The sequence below is a fragment of the Callorhinchus milii genome, unplaced genomic scaffold (genome assembly GCF_018977255.1).
Source record: "Callorhinchus milii isolate IMCB2004 unplaced genomic scaffold, IMCB_Cmil_1.0 Scaffold1, whole genome shotgun sequence".
Classification (NCBI taxonomy): domain Eukaryota; kingdom Metazoa; phylum Chordata; class Chondrichthyes; order Chimaeriformes; family Callorhinchidae; genus Callorhinchus; species Callorhinchus milii.
Window position 1 is genome coordinate 67,633,959 of NW_024704742.1, and position 22,880 is coordinate 67,656,838.

General features: G+C 42.7%; 1 protein-coding gene across 1 annotated transcript in view; it reads right to left on the minus strand.

The window, feature by feature from the left end:
* Positions 1 to 22,880, minus strand: part of LOC103181477 (lactosylceramide alpha-2,3-sialyltransferase) — a 39,340-nt gene that overhangs the window by 9,410 nt on the left and 7,050 nt on the right. The window contains exons 2-5 of the mRNA XM_042343429.1: positions 11,027 to 11,148; positions 8,069 to 8,189; positions 2,898 to 3,241; positions 1,717 to 1,803 (exon numbers count right to left, since the gene is read on the minus strand). Coding sequence (XP_042199363.1) covers positions 1,717 to 1,803; positions 2,898 to 3,241; positions 8,069 to 8,189; positions 11,027 to 11,064 — 590 coding nt within the window. The 5' untranslated portion in view covers positions 11,065 to 11,148. The remainder of the gene's footprint in view (positions 1 to 1,716; positions 1,804 to 2,897; positions 3,242 to 8,068; positions 8,190 to 11,026; positions 11,149 to 22,880) is intronic.

Consider the following 22,880-nt stretch of genomic DNA (forward strand, 5'->3'; position numbering starts at 1 on the left):
ATCACAGATCTAACCAGAATTTATAACGGCTAAATCAGCTAATCTGCTTAGCGCAAGGCGGGATGGTGTTAAAAATAACCTGCTCTACTGTTTTTGCTACCTTGGTGGATGACTTCGCACTTCCCTACATTATACTTCATCTGCCACCAGCTGCCCAATCACCTAACCTATCTATGACTCACTGTATTTTTTAAATGTCATCCTCTGTGTTGACACTACCTCCTAGTATTGTGTCATCCGCGAATTTAGATATATTAACTTCGATGTCCTCATCTGGATCATTGATGTAGATGGTAAATAGCTGAGGCCCAAGGACTGATCCTTGTGGCACTCCAGTAGTCACATCCCGCCAATCTGAAAAGGACCCGTTTATCCCTACTCTTTGTTTCCTACCCGCTAACCATTCCCCACGTTAATATGCTCCCCCCAATTTCATGGGCCCTTATCTTTTGGACTAACCTTTTATGCGGCACCTTACTGAATGCCTTCTGGAAGTCCAAATAGACCACATCCACTGATTCACCCTTATCTAGTTTACTCGAAATATCCTCAAAAAACTCTATGAGATTTGTCAAACATGACTTCCCTTTTGTAAAGCCATGTTGACTTGGCCTAATTATATTGTGCTCCCCTAAACACCGCACTATCACATCCTTAATCAATGATTCTAAATTTTTTCCTATCATTGATGTGAGACTAACTGGCCTATAATTCCCCATCTTTTCCTTTCCGCCTTTTTTAAATAGTGGTGTGACATTTGCGATCTTCCAATCCATGGGGACTGTTCCAGAATCCAAGGAATTTTGGAAGATCAGACACAAGGACTCCACTATCTCATAAGCTACCTCTTTTAAAACCCTGGGATGCAAGCCATCCTGACCAGGGGATTTGTCACTTTTTAGTGCTAACAGTTTCCGTAGCACCAATTCTCTACCAACGAAAATTTCCCTAAGTTGCTCACTGTCCTTATATCCTTGGTGCATCTCTATTGTTGGCAGACTTGGTGTGTCTTTTAGGGTGAAGACAGATGCAAAGTACCCATTTAGGGACTCTGCCATGTCCTTATTACAACTTCTCCCGTCTCTGACTGAAGTGGACCTACATTTATCCTCACTAGCCTATTCCTCTTAATGTATTTGTAAAACTTTTACAATCAGGGATGGGAAGCCAGTGGAGTCGAATGAGAATAGGGTTTGAGAGTCACGGAGCCTGGTGCAGGAGAGGACATGAGTTCTGGATGATCTGCAGCCTACAGAGGGAGGAGTTGGGGAGGCCAACAAGCAAGCAGTTTGTAATAGTCAAGCCTCAAAGTAATGAATGCATGTATGAGGGTTTCGGCAGCCTGAAGTGTGAGCCAGTGGCGGAGCCGGGAGATGTTGCAGAAGTGGGTCATGATACGGATGTAGTGTAGAAAGGATAGTTATGAGTCAAACAAGACACCAAGATTCCGGACTGGCTTAGTAAGGTGGAGTGTGCATCCATGTATGGTGATCCTATCAGCGCCTGAGGTGTGGAGGTGCTGCCGGGAGCCAATCAGCATGATGGGCTTGGAAGGACAGAGTTTAAAACTCACAACTGTAGAACACAGCATGGTACATATGAATGAATATACTCACCACTTCCTCTTTTTTGACCATAGCCTTTAACCAACTGAAATCAACACCCTTATACATAACTGCAACAAAGAGCATGTGAGGATCATAGTCATGTAAAGATTTGGGTGTTCCCTCTGGGTAGCTCATTCGTATAGTTGTTTTGTTGCCAACATCCTGAGTAAATCCATGAATTGGTGCACTGTTCAACCTAAGTGAAAAGATGTAATCAGTTGGACAAATAAAAGCAATACAATCAGCAAGGCAGAGGTTTCTTTGTCATGTTTATACATGTGAGTCCATGTCTGACTCGAATTGAGGTGGGAAAGAATTATAACTGCAGAGTTTGGGAAAGCCATTACATTTATCACCACATCCCAATCAGTCCTGAAGCCACTAGCTGCAGAGGAGTTACGGGTTTGAAGAACGCTCCTTGTGCATAACAGAGAATAGAAAGATGAGAATGAAATGTGTGCGAGCTTAGCCGTTTTATGGGCTAGTCTTGTGGGCTTTAAGGTTTGCTGAGCATCTTCTATATTCTGAATCACAATGTTGTTTTCTGGACCTGCACATTCCTAGGCTTCTGAAATAACAGTGATTAGCCTTGAACAAATCCTTTTCCAAGTATGCATCCATCAAATACCACAGAATCATTCAAAACATTTTCCCTACAAACAATGTCAGACTTAGCCCTAGTAAATCCAGATCCATTTTGTGATCCTTTTTATATAAGCCCTATCAACCTTCAGACATATCCTTTAAAGTTAGTGAATTTACATCTCTGAAACCTATATACATTTTAGTCTCATCTTCCATAAAATATGTTACACTTAGTTACACTACAGTTATTTTGGTCTATTTTAAGAGCACTTAACCTTTTCATAACCATGTCCTGTTTTATCACACTATCCAGCTCATTCTGCAAAGATCTTGAAATCTAATCCCCAACTTTCCCTCCTCTTCCTTACTACAGATGAACGGTGAAGAAACCATGAGATTTGGGGGAAGAAATTCCAAACAGGATGAGCCTTGCACAGTTAAGTGAGCAGAGGTTGAGGATAGCAGATGGTGGACATTTGTGTTCTAGTCTGCAATGCACACACTTGATCCAGTTAAGAGGCAAAAGGAGTCGGCATCTCTATCTCTGCAGCAGTTGCACTAAAATGGTTTTAATTAATCTTGAAACTTTGCACTTTTAGTGACAAAACTGCACCTATGCCACATCAACGCAGGTGGAAAATTATTTCAATCAGTTGCCTCTTGCAGACGTTTGACTGTTACATAAAAATACATAAATTTCTGTACCTGATGACAACATCAAATGTATTCAAATATGGTCCAAGGCCCAATCCCCGTAGTATTCCACCACTTCCGAGGATAACACAGCGCTTGCAGGGTTTTCTTTCTAGTTCTTCTGACAATGACACTTTAGGCAGGAGGCCAATGAGTTCAGAAAACGTAAGATTATGTTTTTTGAAACCAAACGGGGGGTGGTATTTGAACACATTGCCAGTTAACCCAGAATTTCTCTTCAGGAAAGGAGATAGGTTCAAGTCATATTTGTGAGGAAACAAAATGGCCATTTTTTGATGAGCAAATGACAGGCGGCATTTTTCTCCCAACACTTTTTCAGCATATTCCTGGGCGTCCTGAGCAAGACACAAACAGACGTATCAGTACCTGTATACAAACTGCCTTGTCTAAAGATTCTGTTACATCATGATTGCGTGAAGCTGACTGCGCAAATCATCTCCCCTCATAATCTCCACAACAACACAGGTTAACCAGGTGGAACAGGTTAACCATCTCCTTTCATAAACCCTGCCAGTCCATTACTGAAGCTGCTACTTAATTTAAAAATCAACTATCATTCTTACATTCCTCAGGCAGTTAATTCCATTTTCTTGCTGAAAACTATCTGAAAATATCTAAATTCTCATTTTCTCCACACTTTGATCCTAATGGGTCAAGTTGCTAGCTCTTCCCTTTGGTTCAATTTTGATGACTATGATAAGAAACCTTCCTCCATCGCTCCACTCTGTTCCATCACTATGACTGATATGTCTGACCCTACACTGCCTGGACTGAAAAAACGCTTCTGGTGCAAAGACTATTCTCTTCAAGAGATGTGCATTCTTTTCTATTTCACTTTTAACATAACATACTATTGGCTGTAAAGTCATGGAAGTTGCGATCGACCTTCAAATTATTCATTAATGACCGTGTAGATTTGGCGTGGCTGATTCAGTTCCTGCCTAGTTTACTCTATAACTCTGTTCAGCTGATTGGTTGATGAACAGTCAGAACAAATAACATGGTGGACTGGGTCCAAAGAAGTTAGATCCTGCATTGTAATGGAGCAGGTCAGAAAAATGGACACTGATCTGCATTTCTGGGTCATTAGGTCACCCCTGATATCACTTCCCATTGACTGAGCATGTGCACAGCACAGAAGAAGCCAGTAACCACTTTGGCAAGTTTCCACTGGTTGGTGAGGCATTGCTGGATGTAGGAGGCCTTCTGTGGCTCTGTTCTTTCTGCAGGAAAACTGCTAAATTCTGGCCATTGTGTGATCTTCTACCAAACGATTAACAGTAGATTCCTATTAAAATGCTCCATCTTCACGATAGTTGATTGCTCGTGTTTGTGTTCTCCTTCCTCCTCAATGCACACAACTTCACTTTTCATAGCCCAATAACTGAATTATGCCCTTCAATGAGGTGAAAATTAGGCTTCTTTCCATCCCTCAGGCACTTTCTCCATCTTTCAAGTCTCAATAGCATTTATCAATTATTAGCATTGATCCTGGTCTTGACATTGTCACCCTCACTTTCTCATATCTGAAAAGGAATTCACAACTCTCTTCGATTGTTAAAATAGTCTCCTAGAAGTTTTTCTCTTTTGTGCCAAAAAAAGTATTCTCTCTTCAACAGTTCTTAATTTTTAAAACTTTGAATACTGCACTCATATCTGGAGAGGCTCTTGTAACACCTCACTGTCTCCTGAACAGGATGCAATAGGCTTGCCATCTGAATGATGACTCCTCACCCACTGTCAACACTTCAGTCACCAAGGAATTCAATCCATTCCTTCCAGAAATGCTACAAAGGCTAGACTATCAGATATCTTTATTCTGTTCATCCGATCTCCTGAGGGATAGCTCTTCTTACACAGCTCCCTGAAACCGTAAAGCAATCAAGCTAACATTCATTCAGGTGTCAGGTCTCAGCCTGGCTCAGTCGTTAACACTCTCGCTTCTGAGTTAGAAAGATGCGAGTTCAAGTCCCATATCACGACTTTGAATTTATATAGTCCAGGCCCAGAGGTCTCCATCACAGCTAGATGGCGCTCTCGAGCATGATCAAAAAGGCAAGAGGAAGAATCGATAGAACTGTATCATCATAGAGTCCAATAACGATACTCCTGCCTCTTGTTTTTATTGAGCATGCGCAAGACACCACCTCGTGGCAATCGACCGGTTGGAGACCCCCCCCCATCTGGCTGACACTCCCAATGCTGAGGCTGCGCAGCACTGAAGGTGCCGTCCTTTGGATTAAATGATAAGTCAAAGCCCCATCTGCCTGGTCAGGTGGACATTAAAGATTCCATAGCACTATTTGAAGAGAAGGGGTCCTGGCCAACAACATTCCAAACAACAAAATTGGTCATTCACTTCATGCCTGTTTGTGGAACATTAACAATGTCAAATTGACTGCCACATTGTGTACAAAAAAGTCATCACACTTCACAGAAAATCCTGTGAAGCGCATTGAGATATCCTCCTGTTGTGAAAGGTGCTGTATCAAATGCAAGTATTATGATCAGTAGTAGCATTATTCAGCCCAACCATTCAATCACCTTTGAACAGTTACTTGTGGTCCCTATACCCCCAATACTGTTTTGAAGCAATTGTTTATGCAATTCTTTTTGAAGCAATTGGGATAAATCAATTGCTTTACACAAGATCACAAAAATCCAAAACCAGTTTGAAGAAAACCCTTCAGCCCATTAGATCTCATTCTTCCAGAACATGCACCCTACCATCCCCCCCATCAAGCTGTTTTTTTAAATGCGTGCAGTGTCCTGGCCTCAACCACCCTTCCTGACAATCTTCCCAGTTGCTGATTATCCTCTGACTAAAGAGATTACCCTCTGTTGAACCACCAATTCACAACTTTGGGGAAAAACTGCTTCTCATTTCCCACACTCCTTTGAAGCTGGTTAAAATTTGAAACCTATGTTCGAGTTCACTGCTTGTTGTTTGTTTAAAATGTCATACTTGCATCTAAGTTTCTCAGCATAATAAATCTGATTCAGGCTTCTCCTACTCAATGAAATCCAGTTGAGCACTGGTACTCTCTGAGCTCTAATGCCAAAAATATTTATCATCTCAAAATCCTCTCCAATGGTTCAATGTCCTATTGAAGTCAAAATTAAAAATGGTCCACATAAGCATCCTTAACAATAATATACAGGTTAGTATATTATTATCTACTCCAAGACAATCTTGGAGGCCGAGAACAACCCCAGACTCCTCTTCTCCATCACCAACCGGCTCCTCCGCCCACCCTCTCACGCCTTGCCCATCCTCACCTCCAATGCCAACTGCGAGGCGATGCTGGACTTCCTCAAATCCAAAGTCAAGGGGATCCACTCAGCTGCTTCTGCCCTTCCATCTACTACACTCTCCCCATCTCCCCCTCTCACCCCATTCCTCCCTCCACACCTTCGAACCTGTCTCCCACTCCTCTCTCATCACCACTAAAACCCGCATGAAACCAATCATCTGCTCCCTCAACTCTATCCCTACCCCTCTCCTTACCTTCCAGCTCCACTTCCTTGCCCCTCAACTCACAGACAATATAAACTTCTCCCTGTCCACTGGCACTGATCCCACGCATTTAAAAACAGCCACTGTCATCACTCCTATCCTTAAAAAACCCTTCATGGACCCATCACTACTCTAAAACTACCGCCCCATCTCCAACCTCTCTTTCCTCTCCAAGTTGTTGCTTCCCAGCTTCGCTCCTTCCTCTCCTGCCACTCCTTTCTCAAACCCCTCCAATCACAGTGGCACAGAAACAGCCCTGGTCAAAGTGACAAATAATATTCTGTCCATCTGCGACCAAGGCTCCATCTGCCTCCTCATCCTCCTTGACCTCTCGGCTGCCTTCGACACTGTTGACCACTCTACCTCATCCACAGCCTCTTCTCTCACCTCAATCTTCATGGCTCTGTCCTTGAGTTGTTCAGATCGTACCTCTCACACTGCCTCCACTTCATCTCCACAAAAGATTTCTCCTCTAGCACCCACACCGCCTAATGCGGCGTTCCTCAGGGCTGTCCTTGGTCCCCTCTTCTTCAATCTCTATATGCTCCCTCTTGGTGACATCATCCGCAGACATGGGGTCAACTTCCACATGTATGCGGATGACTTCCAACTGTACCTCTTGCCTCCACCCTTAACTCCAGGGCCACTGCTGTCCTGACAGAATGTCTGTCAGACATCAAGTCAAGTCCTGGATGAGAGCTAACTTTCTTCCTCTCCCGCACCAGGTTCCGTGACCCAATCACCCCCATCCCCGCCGATTCCACTAGCTTCCCATCACACAGAGGATACAGCTCAAGATCCTGGTCCTCACCTTCAAAGCCCTCCATGGTCTTGCTCTCCCCTACCTCTGGACCTCCTAACTCCCTACAATCCTGCCCACTCCCTCCATTCAATGGGCTCCGGCCTGCTTCATGTCCCCCGCCTCTCCCACCCCACCACTGGCAGGCGGGATTTCTACTACTCTGCCCACCCTCTGGAACTCCATCATGCAGTCCCTCCACTTCACCCATGCCTCCTTCAAGACTCATGTCAAGACCCTCCTTTTAGACTGTGCTTTTCATCACCCTGCTACCCCCCTACCCTCCACCCTCCCCGATCCCGACCGCCAGCTCGGGTCCAAAACTTTGGACTGTCCAGCACCTTGGGACGTCCTCCCAACTACACAAATGTAATTTTGTTGTTGTTGTAGTAGACCCAAAAAAATTACAGCATGGAAAAAGGCAAATTCAAATTTGGTAACAGCAGTGGGGAAGATGCTATCAGCACAGAATTGATATTTTGAATAGTCTTTCTGTGCTATAAATTCTGATTCTATGTGTCTTTTTTGAACACTGAATATATACGCTGCCTTAGAACAGAAGCTATTTGTAACAACTTAGAGCAAAGTGCGAGGTCATGTTGAACAAATGTTTGTGCAGACCTGTATAAAGCAGGTTACGGAATGGTTGTGGTTTGCCCTTTCTAGGCTTATGGGTATGATGTATGTAATGTATACACATTTGCAATTGAAGACAAGTTAGCAATTTGTATTTATATAGTGCCCTTCACATAGGATGTTGTCAGTGGCTTCATACATAACGTCAAATTCAAATAAATTAAAAACATACAAATAAGAGACAATTGTAAAATAAATAAAAGCTCAAACCTTTATTTTCTCAGGATCCACCACATACGAATTCCATATATCATCTTTCGGATTGTGCTGGTTTAAAAAGCGATGGAAAATTGCAAGGACACCTAAACACACCATCATCAGGCCCACAAGCCTAAAAGGGAAACCATAATGATTTAACAATAGTTATGTACAAAGTCCTAAGTGATTTCAATTCTCACCAATGCAGAATTTCTTTAGTACAAAAATGATACAGAATAGAATCAGAATTTACTGCACAGGAAAGCAATTCAGATCATCAAGCCCATGCTGGTACCATTTTTCCATTGCTCCAATCCCAATTTCCCCATTCCCTCTGTATACCCTTTGTATATTATTTCTCTTCAAATGTTCATTTAATTCTCTCTCAACTTTTACGGTTTGCTTGTGGTAAATCAATCCTCGTTCTAACTACCTACCCTCCATGTGAGAAACTGATTTCTAACCTCCTCATTGCTTCCAGTGACAATCTTAAAGTTATGACAATTACTCTTTTACCAATTTACTAACCGATGGAAACATTATTTCACTGTTATCCTCTTGAAAAAAATTCAGATAAAGAAATTGCTCCTTTCAGCAATCAGAGCAAAATAGAATCCTTAACTCACAAATCAATTGAATTCAGATCCCGAGAAATCATGCTCAAAGTGCTCTATTTAGAGCCGGGATCTCCAACCAGTCAATTATGGCGAGATGGTGCTCTCGCTCATGATCAAAGTGACAGAATGGTGGACCGATATAACTACATCGTTATCAAGTCAAATTGAAACCAAACCCAAATGCACCAAGTATTTCTTGCATCTCAAACTAAAAATAGAAACTGTAATATTAAATACGTTTTTTTGCCTCAGTTTTTAGTAAAGAGATGGGAAATTTATTGGATCTGGAAAGAGAACTCAGTGATGTTGCAAAGGCAAGTTGTGACACTGTACATATCACTACCAGCATGGTTGCCAAACATTTTTGCAAACTTAAAGTAAACAAATCCCAAGGGCTGGATAAATTGCATCCAAGGATCCTTAAGGAACTGAGGGAGGAAATTGCAGGACCTCTGGCACAAAACTTTCAGAAATCACTGGATACTGAAGAGGTGCCTAGGGACTGGAGAAAAGCAGACATTACTCTTATTTTTAAAAAAGGTAGCAAGGGTGACTCAGGAAACTACAGACCAGTGAGTTTGATGTACATTGTGGGTAAAGTTATGAAGACTTTTGTTAAAAATAAGATCATGGAGCATCTGGACAGTAATAAAATGATAAAAGATAGCCAATATGGGTTTATGAAAGGGAGATCCTGCCAAACTAATTTACTGTTTTTCTTTGACTGTGTGACAAAGGAGCTTGACAAGGGTAAGGCAGTGGATGTTGTATATCTGGATTTCAGTAAGGCCTTTGAACGTTCCTCATGAAAGGTTGGTAATGAATATACAGTCAATTAACTTTACAGTATATTCTGCAAAGCGCTTTGAGACGTCTTGAAGACGTGATAAGGTGCTACATCAAATGATTATTATATTATTACTCAAAATAAAGAAATCGGGAATCAGTGGACATATCTTGCAATGGATTCATAATTGACTGACCGATAGAATCCAGAGGTGGTGGGTGGTACAGGGAATGTCATCAGGCTGGGAGAATGTTACCAGTGGAGTTCCACAGGGGTGTGTTTTGGGACCTCCTTTATTTAACACCTTCATGAACAACCTGGAGCCTAGAGTCACAAGCACAGTGGCTAAATTTGTAGATGACACAAAGCTAGTGAAAGTGGTAAACTGCAAGATGAACAGGGTAGGTTATCGGAGGCCTTGAACATTCTTGGGAATTGGGCAGATTGAAGGCAGATGAAATTTAATGTAGAAAAATGCAAACTGCCTTATATAGGAACAAAAGTTCCAGGAAGGGACTATTATTTAAATGTTAAGAAATAATAAGTACGGAAAATGAAAAGGACCTGGGGATCCTGATTAATAATAAAATGAAGCTATCCCAACAGTGCTCGGTAGCAGTGAGTAAGAAAAAACAGAATGCTAGGCTGTATTAAAAGGGCAACATTGAGCCGAAATAGTGGGGTAACCTGCCACTTTACAAATTACTGGTACAACCTCACTTGGAATATTGTGTGCAGTTCTGATCACCGCAATATAAAAAGGATATTACAGCAATTGAATGAGAGGATACAGAGGAGGGCAACCAAAATGATTGAGGGGATGGAGGGATTGGATATATCACTACCAGCATGGTTGCCGAAGCGATTAGATAAACTGGGCATGTTCACACTGGAGAATAGAAGGTTGAGGGGCAATATGATTGCGGTCCTTAGGATTCTGAAGGCAATAGATGATGTAGACCATGATAAGCTGTTTGATCTTGTACTGAACACTAGAACCAGAGGACATGGCCTATGACTGAAGGGGGGTAAATTCAGAACAAATCTGCGGAAACACTATTTCAGTGAGCGAGTAGTAAACTTATGGGAGACCGTGGAAACAGAAAATATCATTTGTTTCAAGAACAAATTAAGATAGATTTCTGCTAGAAAATAATATCTCAGGATACATTATATAGTTTGGGACATGACATGTCAAGCGACTGCCAAGATGGTGGAAGGCGAACTGGATCGACCTTGGTCTTCTTGCACCTAGCAAATTCTTATGTTCTTATAAACTGCAGTAAATATCACTCCTTCCTCTTGTTTTTATTGAGCATGCGCAAGATGTCACCGAGCGTGATCGACCAGTTGGAGACTCCTGGTTTAGAGTATTGCATATTGTTCTGGTTGCCATGACATAAAGAGACCACTCAGGCACTAGAGGTTGTGAAGACCAATAAGTATGACCCTCCACAAAAAGACGAATTGAGCTATGAGGGATGATTGATGCATTTCATCTCTAGATTCAAACTAAATTAATTGTATTGGAGTCATTTATTTACTTACGACATGTGTACATCTAACCTCAGAATGCCTTTTACGATGAATCCAGCTTTCGCCATTCTTTACCGTCACGGCCAGTTTTGAATTTCCAGAAATTTAGAGAGAAACTTCTGTACTACAGTAAATCCTCTGAACCTGCACAGCTGGAAAGAAAGAGAGATTACTTAAGAGACTGTGGTTAGAACTATACTTTTTATCTACAACTTGTCTGCAAACAGAATCTAGACTATGTTGTCTTCAAAGCCCTCCTTGGGCTTGCTCACCCCTCCGTCTGCAACTTCCTAACCCCCTACCAACCTGCCCACTCCCTCCGCTCAGCGGGCTCAGGCCTGCTTCACGTTTTCCGCCTTGTCTGCCCCACCATTGACGGGAGGGTCTTCTGCACTCTGCCCCATCCTCTGGAACTCCATCCTAAAGACCCTCCCCCTCCCCACCTTCCTTGCCTCCTTCAAGACCCTCCTCTTTAACCATACATTCGGTCACCCTCCTTCGCCCCTGCCCCCACACTCCCCGATCCTGATCCCCAGCTTGGGTACAAAACACTGACTGCCCAGCACCTTGGGATGTCCTCCTTACGTGAAAGGCGCTATACAAATGTAATTTTGTTGTTGTTAAATAATTTAATTTCGTACTCAAGCTATATATTCTGATGTTCATGCTGAAAAAGAGAAGATTGAGAGGCAACATGATTGCCATCTTTAAGATTCTAAAGGGGTTAGACAATATAGATCATGACATGTCCAGAATAGTAAAATTAGAGGACACGGCCTGCGATTGAAGGGGGGTAAATTCAGAACGAATCTACGCAAATACTATTTCAGGGAACGAATAGGCTCCCTAGGGAGATGGTTGAAGCAGGAAGTGTTGATTCTTTCAAACATAGATTAGATAACAAACAATAATAAGTTGGTCACTTTCAATCCACGACTGCTTTGTGCAATTCTACTGTGTTTCGCCTACAAATATACAGTCAGTTCACTTTACAGCATATTGTGTGATGCACTTTGAGACGTCTAGAAGATGTGAAAAGCGCTATATCAAATGCAACGATTATTATTATTTTCTTTTAGGAAATAACATCCGCCCACAGTAGAGAAACCGCGCTGGTCAAAGTGACAAATGACATTCTGTCCATCTGTGATCAGGGATCCCTCTGCCTCCTCGTTCTCCTTGACCTCTCTGCTGCTTTCGACACCGTTGACCGCTCTATCCTCATCCACCGCCTCTCCTCACCGGCACTGTCCTTGATTGGTTCAGATCGTATCTCTCACACCGCCTGCACTTCATCTCCTCAAATGTAGAGGAGTGGTGGGGGGAGGGGGGGGCGAGGATAGGAAGAGTTGTCCGGGTGACGGTCCTAATTCTCTTGAGGAACATGTTTTGGTTGAATTCGACTTAGTGGATGCCTCGCTCACCCAAAAAAAACGCATGAAATAAATTGAACTGCAAAGTTCTTACCAGGTCATTAGAAATGGAGGAGAGGCTCTGCCACTTTAAACTGTATCCAAATAAATCAGGTAGATTGTTACAAAAATGTAAATACAAGGCAGTGTACCATAAAATTAGTTTTGCTGCTAAGTGCTTGCAGTTAATTCTTAATCACATTGTATCAATAATATATAAACAAATAGGTTTCAGATTTATGTACTGTAAATGGAGTGGGTTATAAAAGTGCTAACAAATGAAGCCCTTATTTGCCTCAGGCGCTGACCGCATCACCATCCACGGTTGCACACTCCACCTTACTAAGCCAGTCCGGAACCTTGGCATCTTGTTTGACCCTCAACTATCCTTCCTACCCCACATCCGTGCCATATCCTACTCTGCCTTCCCCACCTCCACAACATCGCCCGGCTCCGAAACTGTCTCACTCTGCAGGCTGCCAAGACCCTCATACACGCATTCATTGCATCCAGGTTCAACTACATAAACGCCCTGCTTGTCGGCCTCTGCAACTCCTCCCTCCATAGACTGTTGATCATCTAGGACTCTACAGCCCGTGTCCTCTCCTGCATCAGGTTCTGCAACCCTATCACCCCCATCCTCGCCCAACTCCACTGGCTTCCCATCATACAGAGGATACATTTCAAGATCCTGGTCCTCACCTTCAAAGCCCTCCATGATCATTTCGTCGGAAATGCTTTCCAAGATGCTGGACAGTCAAGAATTTGCACCCGAGCTGGGGATTGAGATCAGGAAGGGTGGAGGGTTAGGAGGGCGATTATAGATGCGATCGAAAAGAAGGGTCTTGAAAGAGCCAAGTTGAAGGAGGCAAAGTAGGGGACAAGGCGAAGGGACTGTGGGATGGAGTTCCAAAAGGTGGGGGCAGAAAGGCTGAAGACCGCCGATGGTGGAGCAAGCAAGGGCAGGGCACATGGAACATACTGACCGGAGGTAGTGGAGAGGTTGGTATGCAGTAAGCAGGTCACCAAGGTAGGGAGGAGCAAGGCGGTGGGAGGGCTTTGAAAGCAAATACAAAGATTTTGAACTCTGTCCTCTGGGGAGTTGGAAGCCAGTGTAACTTCAAACTAATTTGTAACCGCAGAATACACATCAAAGGAACTTTTAGGATTATACAAGCTGTGGCAAATATGTAAAAACCCAGGAAAACAGGAAGCAAATAGTTTACAGCTGGCTCTAAAAGGAATGTATGGGAACATTCTCTGAAGCTCTGTACAGCAGAAGTCCATTAATGTCACAAGACCATTGGAATCATGAATGATATTGCTTGAAATATTATTTTGGTTCAGTTAGAAATGCTTTTGTTAACTAACCCGTGGAATGACAATCTTGATAACAAATTGGTTGTTTGATCAGTGAATGTTGCGGATCACATGCCAGTCCGTATTGGAATGATTTGTAGATATTATAAAAGTATTTGATTTATACCACTCCTTTTGCCAGGCTGATGAGAAATTTAGGTGCACTGTTTGGGCTGGGACTCGCTGTGAATTCACAAATATTCATTCAGAGCAGTAAAGGGGACTGCAAGACTGTAAGACTGCAAGGCTGCAAGACGTGTTTCAAGATGATGTGTGGCTTCTTCATTGACAATATAACAATTCTTAAACTTAGTTAAGATCCTAACTCATGTTGAACTATTCTATTGTTTTATGTGTTCTGTTTCTGTAAAAGTGCAACAATTCCTCTTAATATAGTTGCACTAATCCCTTACTCCATTCATCTCTTAATGGGAAGCACAGAAAATAAAGTAGATTAGGTCCAAGATTTTATATACTGTATAAATCTTCAGCAAATTGATTATTCCTATTGATTTTTTACTATTGAAATTTCAAAAATAATAATTTTAAATAATAAAATAATAATCCACAACTGTTTGTGGGACACTGCTGTGCCCAATTGGCTGCCATGTTTCACCCACAAAATATACGCTCCGAGACACAATTCGGCAGGAAGGGCACTATATCAGTGCAAGTTATTGGTATTCAGTCATTCACTTCACTGTATCAAAAACAGAAGTCACTGGGAAGCTTTTAGATTCCCAGCATCTGCAGTATTTTGTTCACTTTACAGTATATTTGGTGAAACACTTTAATAAGTCTCGAAGATGCGATAAGGCGCTATATCAAATGGAAGTATTATTATTATTATTAATTATTATCTGAATCAGCTAAATTGAAGAGTTAATATCTAAGCATGATGTATGTTATGGAGTAGTTGATATAACTTTAGATAAAATGTTATGCGAAAATGATAGTATATGTGCCTTGAAGTTAAATTGATTCAGAAGTAAGACGTGTTTATTACAGCTCTCTTGTTAGTTGTTGATGTAACAGTCCTACATTGTTTTAGTTTGAATCAGCTCATGGGTACTGTACCCAAGGAGGGTCCCAGCTTGTTTAAACCAGGCTGGAAACTACTATTAGGTGAGTGAGGACATGCAAATTTGCATGGACTATCCTGATGTTTAAAAAACAAGGATAATTATAAAAGAGTTATAGCTAAGCTATACTTTGTTCAGTCAGAATTGGTCATCCTGGCATTGGGCCCGAGGTGATGAGAGCGAGTAATATAATAATAATCCTTGCATTTGATATAGCGCTTTTAACGTCTTCTAGATGTCTCAAAGCACTTCACAGAATAGACTGTAAAGTGAATTGACTATATTTGTGGGTGAAAAGCGGCAGCCAATTGAGCACAGCAATGTCCCACAAACAGTCGTGGATTGAAGTGATCAATTTATTATTGTTTTTTTTCTTGAGGGATTATTATCAGGCGTGTGGAGTAATGAAACTCGCTGTGTGAAAAAAATTCTTCTCACCTCTCCTCTGCTTATTTTAGAAACTATTTTAAATCTATGACCTTGAGTCACCGACAATCCCTCCAACCAATTGCCCCCCCCCCCCCCCCGCAACATCGGGAAAAAAACAAAAGAAAACAGCAACAATATGAGAATATAACTGTTGGAGATTCAACTTTGGTCTTTTGACTTTGGCCAGCCAAGCATCCCACTATTATCAACTCAGAGAGTTAATGCTACTTACTGTAACTCCCAGGTTCAACAGAGCAATTAATTGTACTAAGAACTGCACCTTTGGACAAGCCTACGCAAGAAATTTATAATACTCATAAATTTATGAACTTTGATATTGACATCACAGTAACAATGCTATACTTGATTATGACTTGATTATGTTTGTGGTAACCTTGCTTATTGTACAATAATTTTGTTGATTTAAATACTGCAATGTTTCTGTCTTATTAAGTAAACAAACATTAAAAAAATATCAACTATAAGTGACTTTGGTTCTTCTGTTCACAAGTTCTTCATATAAAATTTCAACTAACAGAATAAAGCTGTCTTTTCTGGCTACACCTTTGTCCAGGCTACAACAATGTGGTTAACTCCACTCCTCAATATACCTTTGAACCCAACAAGACAAAAGCTGTAGTTCACCTATTTGCCTTTCTAGTTGGAATTTACACTTCAACATATGATCTTTCTTTGAACTTTAATCTCATCATAATTGCAAAATATATGTGTGCAGATGTTACTGTGGAAGCATATGAAGAGGGGAATTTGGGAGAATTCTCAGACTCACTCATGTTTCTGATTTTGTAAGTCAGCACTGATGGGGCAAAAAAAATCAAGATGAGGCAAGTTAAAATTAGTTGCCACTTGTTTAGCAAGATTTTCTCCCCTTTCATGTAGCCTCTGTTTACCTAGCAGTAAGTAGGAACCCAGTTTGACAGATCGCTTTTAATAATTGCTTTTAAAAAAATGTGTTCACTCAATCCACGACTGTGTGTGGGGACACTGCTGTATGCCATTGGCTGCCACTTTTTGCTCACATAATTTACAGTCAATTCATTTTACAGTATATTCTGTGAAGCGCTTTGACACGTCTCAATGACGTGATAAAGTGCTATATTAAATGCAAGGATTATTATAGCTGCAGGTTTTCAATGGAAAATTAGGCACGTGGGATTATTTTTTAAATTTCTTAATCTGACACATACTCAGACACACTTAGTTTCTGGGAGCCATCATAGGCTATCAATGAATTTGTTTTGCTTTTAAATAAAGTAATTATTCAAGATCCTCATCCTCACCTACAAGGCCATTCACGGCCTCGCTCCCTCCTACCTCTCTGACCTACTATCCCCCTACCTACCTGCCCGTACCCTCCGTTCCTCTGGCTCCGGTCTGCTCCACATCCGCCGCCCCAACCGCCCTACCATCGGTGGCCGGGCCTTCAGCCTCTCAGCCCCGAGGCTCTGGAACTCTATCCCCCAGTGCCTTCTCCGCTTCCTCCCTTTCCTCCTTCAAGGCCGGTCTCAAGACCTTTCTCTTTGACTGTGCCTTCAGTTCCCCTCTCGACTCTCTACCCCCTCCTCGCTCCCTCCCTTCCCTCCCCCTGACCATTTCCCCCTTCCTCGCTCCCTCCCTTCCCTCCCCTCACCCTGACCATCTCCCCTCGTCGCTCCCTCCCTTCCCTCCCCTCACCCTGACCATTTCCACCCTGCTCGGGTCCTGATCCAACTGTGCAGCGCCTAGGGACGTCCTCCCAACGTGAAAGGCGCTCTATAAGTGGAATCCTGTTGTTGTTGTAATTCAATTTTCTTTTCGAATGACTTTAAAGTCCACTGTTGCAATTAAAAGTATTATCTAGATATCCTATTGTGAGCATGAAGAAAATAACACTCAAAGGCAGCAATATATTGCTATTCATTGCAGGAAATTGAAAGAATGTTATTTTTGGCCAGCCAAACATCTTTAGACATGCAAGATTATATTATTATTATCATCCTGAACAGACAGACAGGACCTCAGTTCAATACCTCACCTAAAGAATGAATAGAGAAACTGACCTCAGCAAAGACCACTAATTAAGACATGTACTGCAAGTCTCACTGTTCATATTCAAAAAGTTATACAGGCAAGTCCATGTCAGCCTGGCTCAACTGGTAGTACTCTCGCCCAAGCCAGGAGGTTGCAGGTTCAAGCTCACAATGGGATTTAGCACTCATATAGTCCAAGCTGCCTGCATAGTTTCCATTGTCTTGCACAGACAGTGCCCTCTCTCTTCAAAGGGAACTAACTATACAGTTAATGGATTAGGTACAATAGGCATAATCCTCTGAGGAGAAAGTAAATTAAATGTTTTCTTTTAATAAGGACCTTGTAGCTTATTCTTTTTTTGGTCAGCCGGGCATCTGACATATTCGGAAACCCAAGCTTAATAGTATCCAAACCAAACAAAGTTCCATGCATCCCACCTATACATGGAAATTTCTGAGATATTATGGGAATGAATATTTGGGAATGGAATGCACACCCATTCCCTGGAGTGACACATCCTGGTTACCTAATCCCGGAGAGTATTAGGCACAGATTGGCAAGAGGATAGAGGAGGCTTGGGCCCCAGAGTGTTCATTGGGGTATTGCTGGAGTCTAACCAGCTAAAATCGCATAGTTTGCCGTTGAAAGCACAGATCATTGGCAGACTCTACCAGCTCTGACATCTTTCACATTGGGGCGATGCATTTGATGTAGCGCCTGATCAAGTCATACAGACGGCTCAAAGGTTCCTCTGGTGTACTGGCGAATAATTCCACAAGTTAAAAAAAAATTGGTCATTTATTTCATGGCTGTTTGTGGTACATTGCTGTGTGCAAACTGGCTGCCATATTCACCCACAAAACAGTCACTGCACTTTACATATATCCTGTGAAGTCCTTTGAAACATCTGCCCCATGTGAAAGGCACTATATGAAATTAAACATTATCATCATGGAATGTCTCATTAATTAGTCTCCACCAATAAATCACAAATTCTGAGACATTGCTCATTAACAGAGGCAGATTAATGCCAGTGCTTTTGATATAGTTCTTGGATGTTTCCAGGGAATCATCATCCAATCTTTCTTGTTCCTCTTCCTACCCTTCCTCTCTTTCCTCTCCTTTACAGCAATGTGCCAAGCCACCAGTCGGCATTTCCCACAACAGCAGTGCAATGCACTGTGCATGTAAGCCACTACGATATGCATCCCACCTACACATGGAAATTCCAGAGATAGATTGTTGGAATGGAATATGCCAAGACCGCCACAAAGGACTGGACTGGCTCGATTCCAATATGCCATTGCCAAGTGCATCATCTTGGAGCCAGTTCTAAGGAGAACCCTCCCCACAAGGAAGATAGTCACTAGTTAGTGGCTTGACATCCGACAAATGTGAGTTTCAGCCCTCACTAGGTGGATGGTAGGCCCTAGAAACTTCCTGCAAGCTTCTGAGTGGGCAATAACGCAGCATGAAATGTATGAGGGCAGTACCACCATCTTCCTGTCCATAGCATGGACATACATCCCTTCCCATTAAGGGATGGTTCCACCAGTTGGCGATGCAGAGTTTGACCAACAGCTGCTTACCTCTCTGCAAGTCAATCAAGGTGGATTCCAGGTGCTGGAGTGCTTGCAATGGAGGGAGAGCTCCAGCCTACACTGACTTGTCGCTAAGCACCCTGAAGGCAAGTGGGCACGTCTATTTACCAAGGCCCCTCATGTGAGGACCTGGAATAAGCAGCTGGTGTTGAGTAAGCCAGGTATATGGTATTGGACTTCAAGGTGACTACCTCGAGAACATCACAGTGGCTACCATGTCACGAGTTGTCTTGTAAAGATGTGATAAGGCGCTATATCAAATGCAAGGATTATTATTATAATAGAAGTCCTCCTACCAAGCTGAAAGAAGATGAAGGCTTGAGACGACAATTGCTGAAAGGCGTTACCTGCAGTCAGAGTTCATGAACACATTCGTATAACTAGTTGCAAATTAAGTGGTTAGTTAACATCTGCAATCATATTCTCAAACAAATTATGAAATTAACAGTTAAGTAATTAAACAATTAATAAGTGTTAAATGACTCTCCTGCACTATTTCTTCAAACATTTTGACAATTTCCCATTCACCTCAAAATCCAGTTATAAAGGTAGAATACCTCATAACCTGGGCCAATAGAAAAGTGCAGCTGCACTTTTTCCGTGGAATCCACTGCAAACATCACTCTCCACGACAAATATGGTTTCTGGTACGTGGGCCTCATGACTGTTTACCTGAAATCACTGCCCGCTGGGCAGGTCTGGGCAACATTTTGTCCATCTGCAACCAGGGCTACCTCTGCCTCCTTATCCTCCTTGACCTCTCTGCTGCCTTCCATACCGTTGACCACTCTATCCTCCTCCACAGTCTCTCCCCTCACCTCAACCTTCATGGTTCTGTCCTTGACTGGTTTAGATCCTACCTCTCACACCATCTCCACTTCATCTCCACAAACGGTTTCCACTTTAGTCCTCGCACCAGCTTGTGCGGTGTTCCTCAAGGCTCTGTCCTTGGTCCCCTCCTCTTCAATATCTATATGCTCCCTCTTGGTGACATCATCCACAGACGTGGGGTCAACTTCCACATGTATGCAGATGACACCCAACTCTATCTCTCTGCCTCCACCCTCGACTCGTGGACCACTGCTGTGCTGACAGAATGTCTGTCAGACATTAAGTCCTGGTTGAGAGCAAACTTTCTTGAGTAGCTCTTGAACATCAACAAGACCGAGGCTCTCCTGATTGGCTCCCGTTAGCGCCTCTACACCTCAGACACTGACAGCATCATCATCATGGATGCACACTGCACCTTACTAAGCCAGCCCAGAACCCTGGCATCTTGTTTGATCCTCAACTATCCTTTCTACCCCACATCCATGCCATGAACTGCTCTGCCTTCCCCCACCTCCGCAACATCACCCAGCTCTGCCATTGTCTCACACCGCAGATCGCTGAGACCCTCGTACACGCATTCATAACATCTAAGCTCGACTACGTCAATTCCCTGCTTATTGGCCTCCCTAACTCCTCCCTCCATAAGCTGCAAATCATTCAGAACTCTGCAGCCCATGTCTTCTCCCGCACCTGGCTCCGCGACCCTATAAACCCCATCCTCACCCGTCTCCACTGGCTTCCCATCACACAGAGGATACAGTTCATGATCCTGGTCTTCACCTGCATCTCCCTCCAAGGCCTTGCTCCCACCTATCTCTGCGATCTTCTAACCCCTACCAATCTGCCCGCTCCCTCCCCTCAGTGGGCTCCGGCCTGCTTCATGTCCCCCACCTCACCATTGGCGGGTGGGCCTTCTGCCACTCTGCCCCCATTCCATAACAAAGACCTGTATAAAACTAGGAAAAATAATATGCTGATGCATACGTCATTCAGTGTTCATTCACTCCAGGTGGCGTGGCTTCATCAAGCAATCACAAACCCAGCAAAAATGCATCTCCATTCAAACTAGCTTTGATGAACAAAATTATTCGCTTGGGATTAATTTAGTTACAAAAATAATCACATTCATTTCGCAAGGTCATTATTTTAGAACAAGCTGAGCCACCCTTAACTGTATAGCTGATAAACATGCAGTGTCAAAGAAAATGAAAGACAACCAACAAACTTTGCAACTAATCAAATAATGCATCACGATTTGCAATTTACAACACAAGCATTTCCATAGCATTCTTTGATCTTTGAACAAACCAGTCAAAGAATGTAGTAGGCCTTTGTCTATTGAACTTCAAGTAGCTTTTTAATTTGGAGGAAGAAAAATTAAACTTCAATGTGTGTTTTGTTTACAGTAACATATCTGTAAACACTTTCATTCATACCAGGTATGAATCAAATGGCAGAGAAAGATAAAGTCTTTAAAAAATCTGTCTGCCTTTGTCCTTACAGTTTTCTTTTATGTAGGAACAACATGCTTAAGATGTTTTAAACCATCTAACCAACCATCACTGCATATGGTTTGAGTTTTAATACACAAGGCCTCAATACATGATCCAGTGAATTAATGACAGCACATATGCCAGCTCTTTCTGATCAGCATTAAATCACCAGTTTTGTCCCGAGTTTCTTGGGTATCTGTAGAAGAATGCCAGCTAATTTATTTTATCCTTTTATGCAACTATTTCTGTAGGTTCAACTGCTTAGCATTGTATCAAGACATGCCCCAGCTTGAATCTGACCGGTCTTTCGCTCACTATCACAGCTTTAACAAGTTTTACAAGAAGCATTCCACTGCCATTATCTGCGGAAATGTTTGGTCTCTCAATATTATTTTGCTTGCACTGACCGATTTGAATATGCAAGCATAACAGTGTTCCTCGTTTACCTTATTAAAACATTCTAATGACTTTAGGCCAGCTACGTGATTGGAAGTTGTTCCTACCTATTCCTCTGTTACTTGCTGCATGATACAATCAGTTATTACAACTACAACGTGGAGTCCTGTAGCTCAGTGGTTAGAGCACTCGCTTTGCAAGTGAGAGACCTGAGTTCAATTCCCGGCAGAGGGCGAAACCTTGGGCAAGTTTCCTTACTCCACACAGAGCCTAATAATAATCCCTCCAAAACCAAAAACAATAATAAATTGGTCATTTTCAATCTATGACTGTTTGTGGGACATTGCTGTGCGCAATTGGCTGCCGCGTTCGCCCACAAATATACAGTCAATTCACTTTAGTGTGTTCTGTGAAGCGCTTTGAGACGTCCTCCCGACGTGAAAAGCGCTATATCAAATGCAAGGATTTTTTTTAATATAAATATTATCAAATATTATCATTTCCTTTCACCACCCACACAAACAAAAGTAACAACCACAATTTATATAGCATGCAGAGGGCTTAACAATGACATAGTTTAATATGGGGGTGAGCTGACAGTTTAGCATTTCTTAGCCCCCACGGCTCGGAGTCGGGCTCTCCCAAGTTGTTGTTGTTGTTCTACTGGAGTACTGCTCATAATTGTTACCAGGCTATTTGAATATAAAAACTCTTCACAATCATAATCTGATATTCACATATATCAGGAATTTCTAAGGTACAGTGCTGATTCATTTAACTGGGTGGTGCACGATTATCACTGTGCTTCTACGAAAATGTCAACATTGCTGCTACAACAACAACAACTTGGATTTATATAGTGCCCTCCACACCGGATGGCATCTCAGAGCGCTTTACAGTTTCGGATCCCGGGACCGAGCCAGGGGGAGGGGGGGAGAAGGTGACCAAAGTCGCAGTCGAAAAGAAAGGTCTTCAGCAGAGCCCTGAAAATGGGATGGGAGGGAGCGAGACGAAGTGAGGAAGGCAGTTCCAAAGCCTCGGGGCATAGTGGCTGAAGGCACGGCCACCGAGGGTGGAGCGGAGGACTCAGGGGATAAGGAGGAGGCCAGACCTGGAGGAACAAAGGCAATGGGTGCTGTTTTGAGGAGAGAGGTCCAGAGGGGGGTACAGAGGAGTGCAAGGACTTGAATACAAGGGTGAGGATCTTGGAAGTCGATCCTCTCTGGGATAGGCAGCCAGTGTAGTCTGGC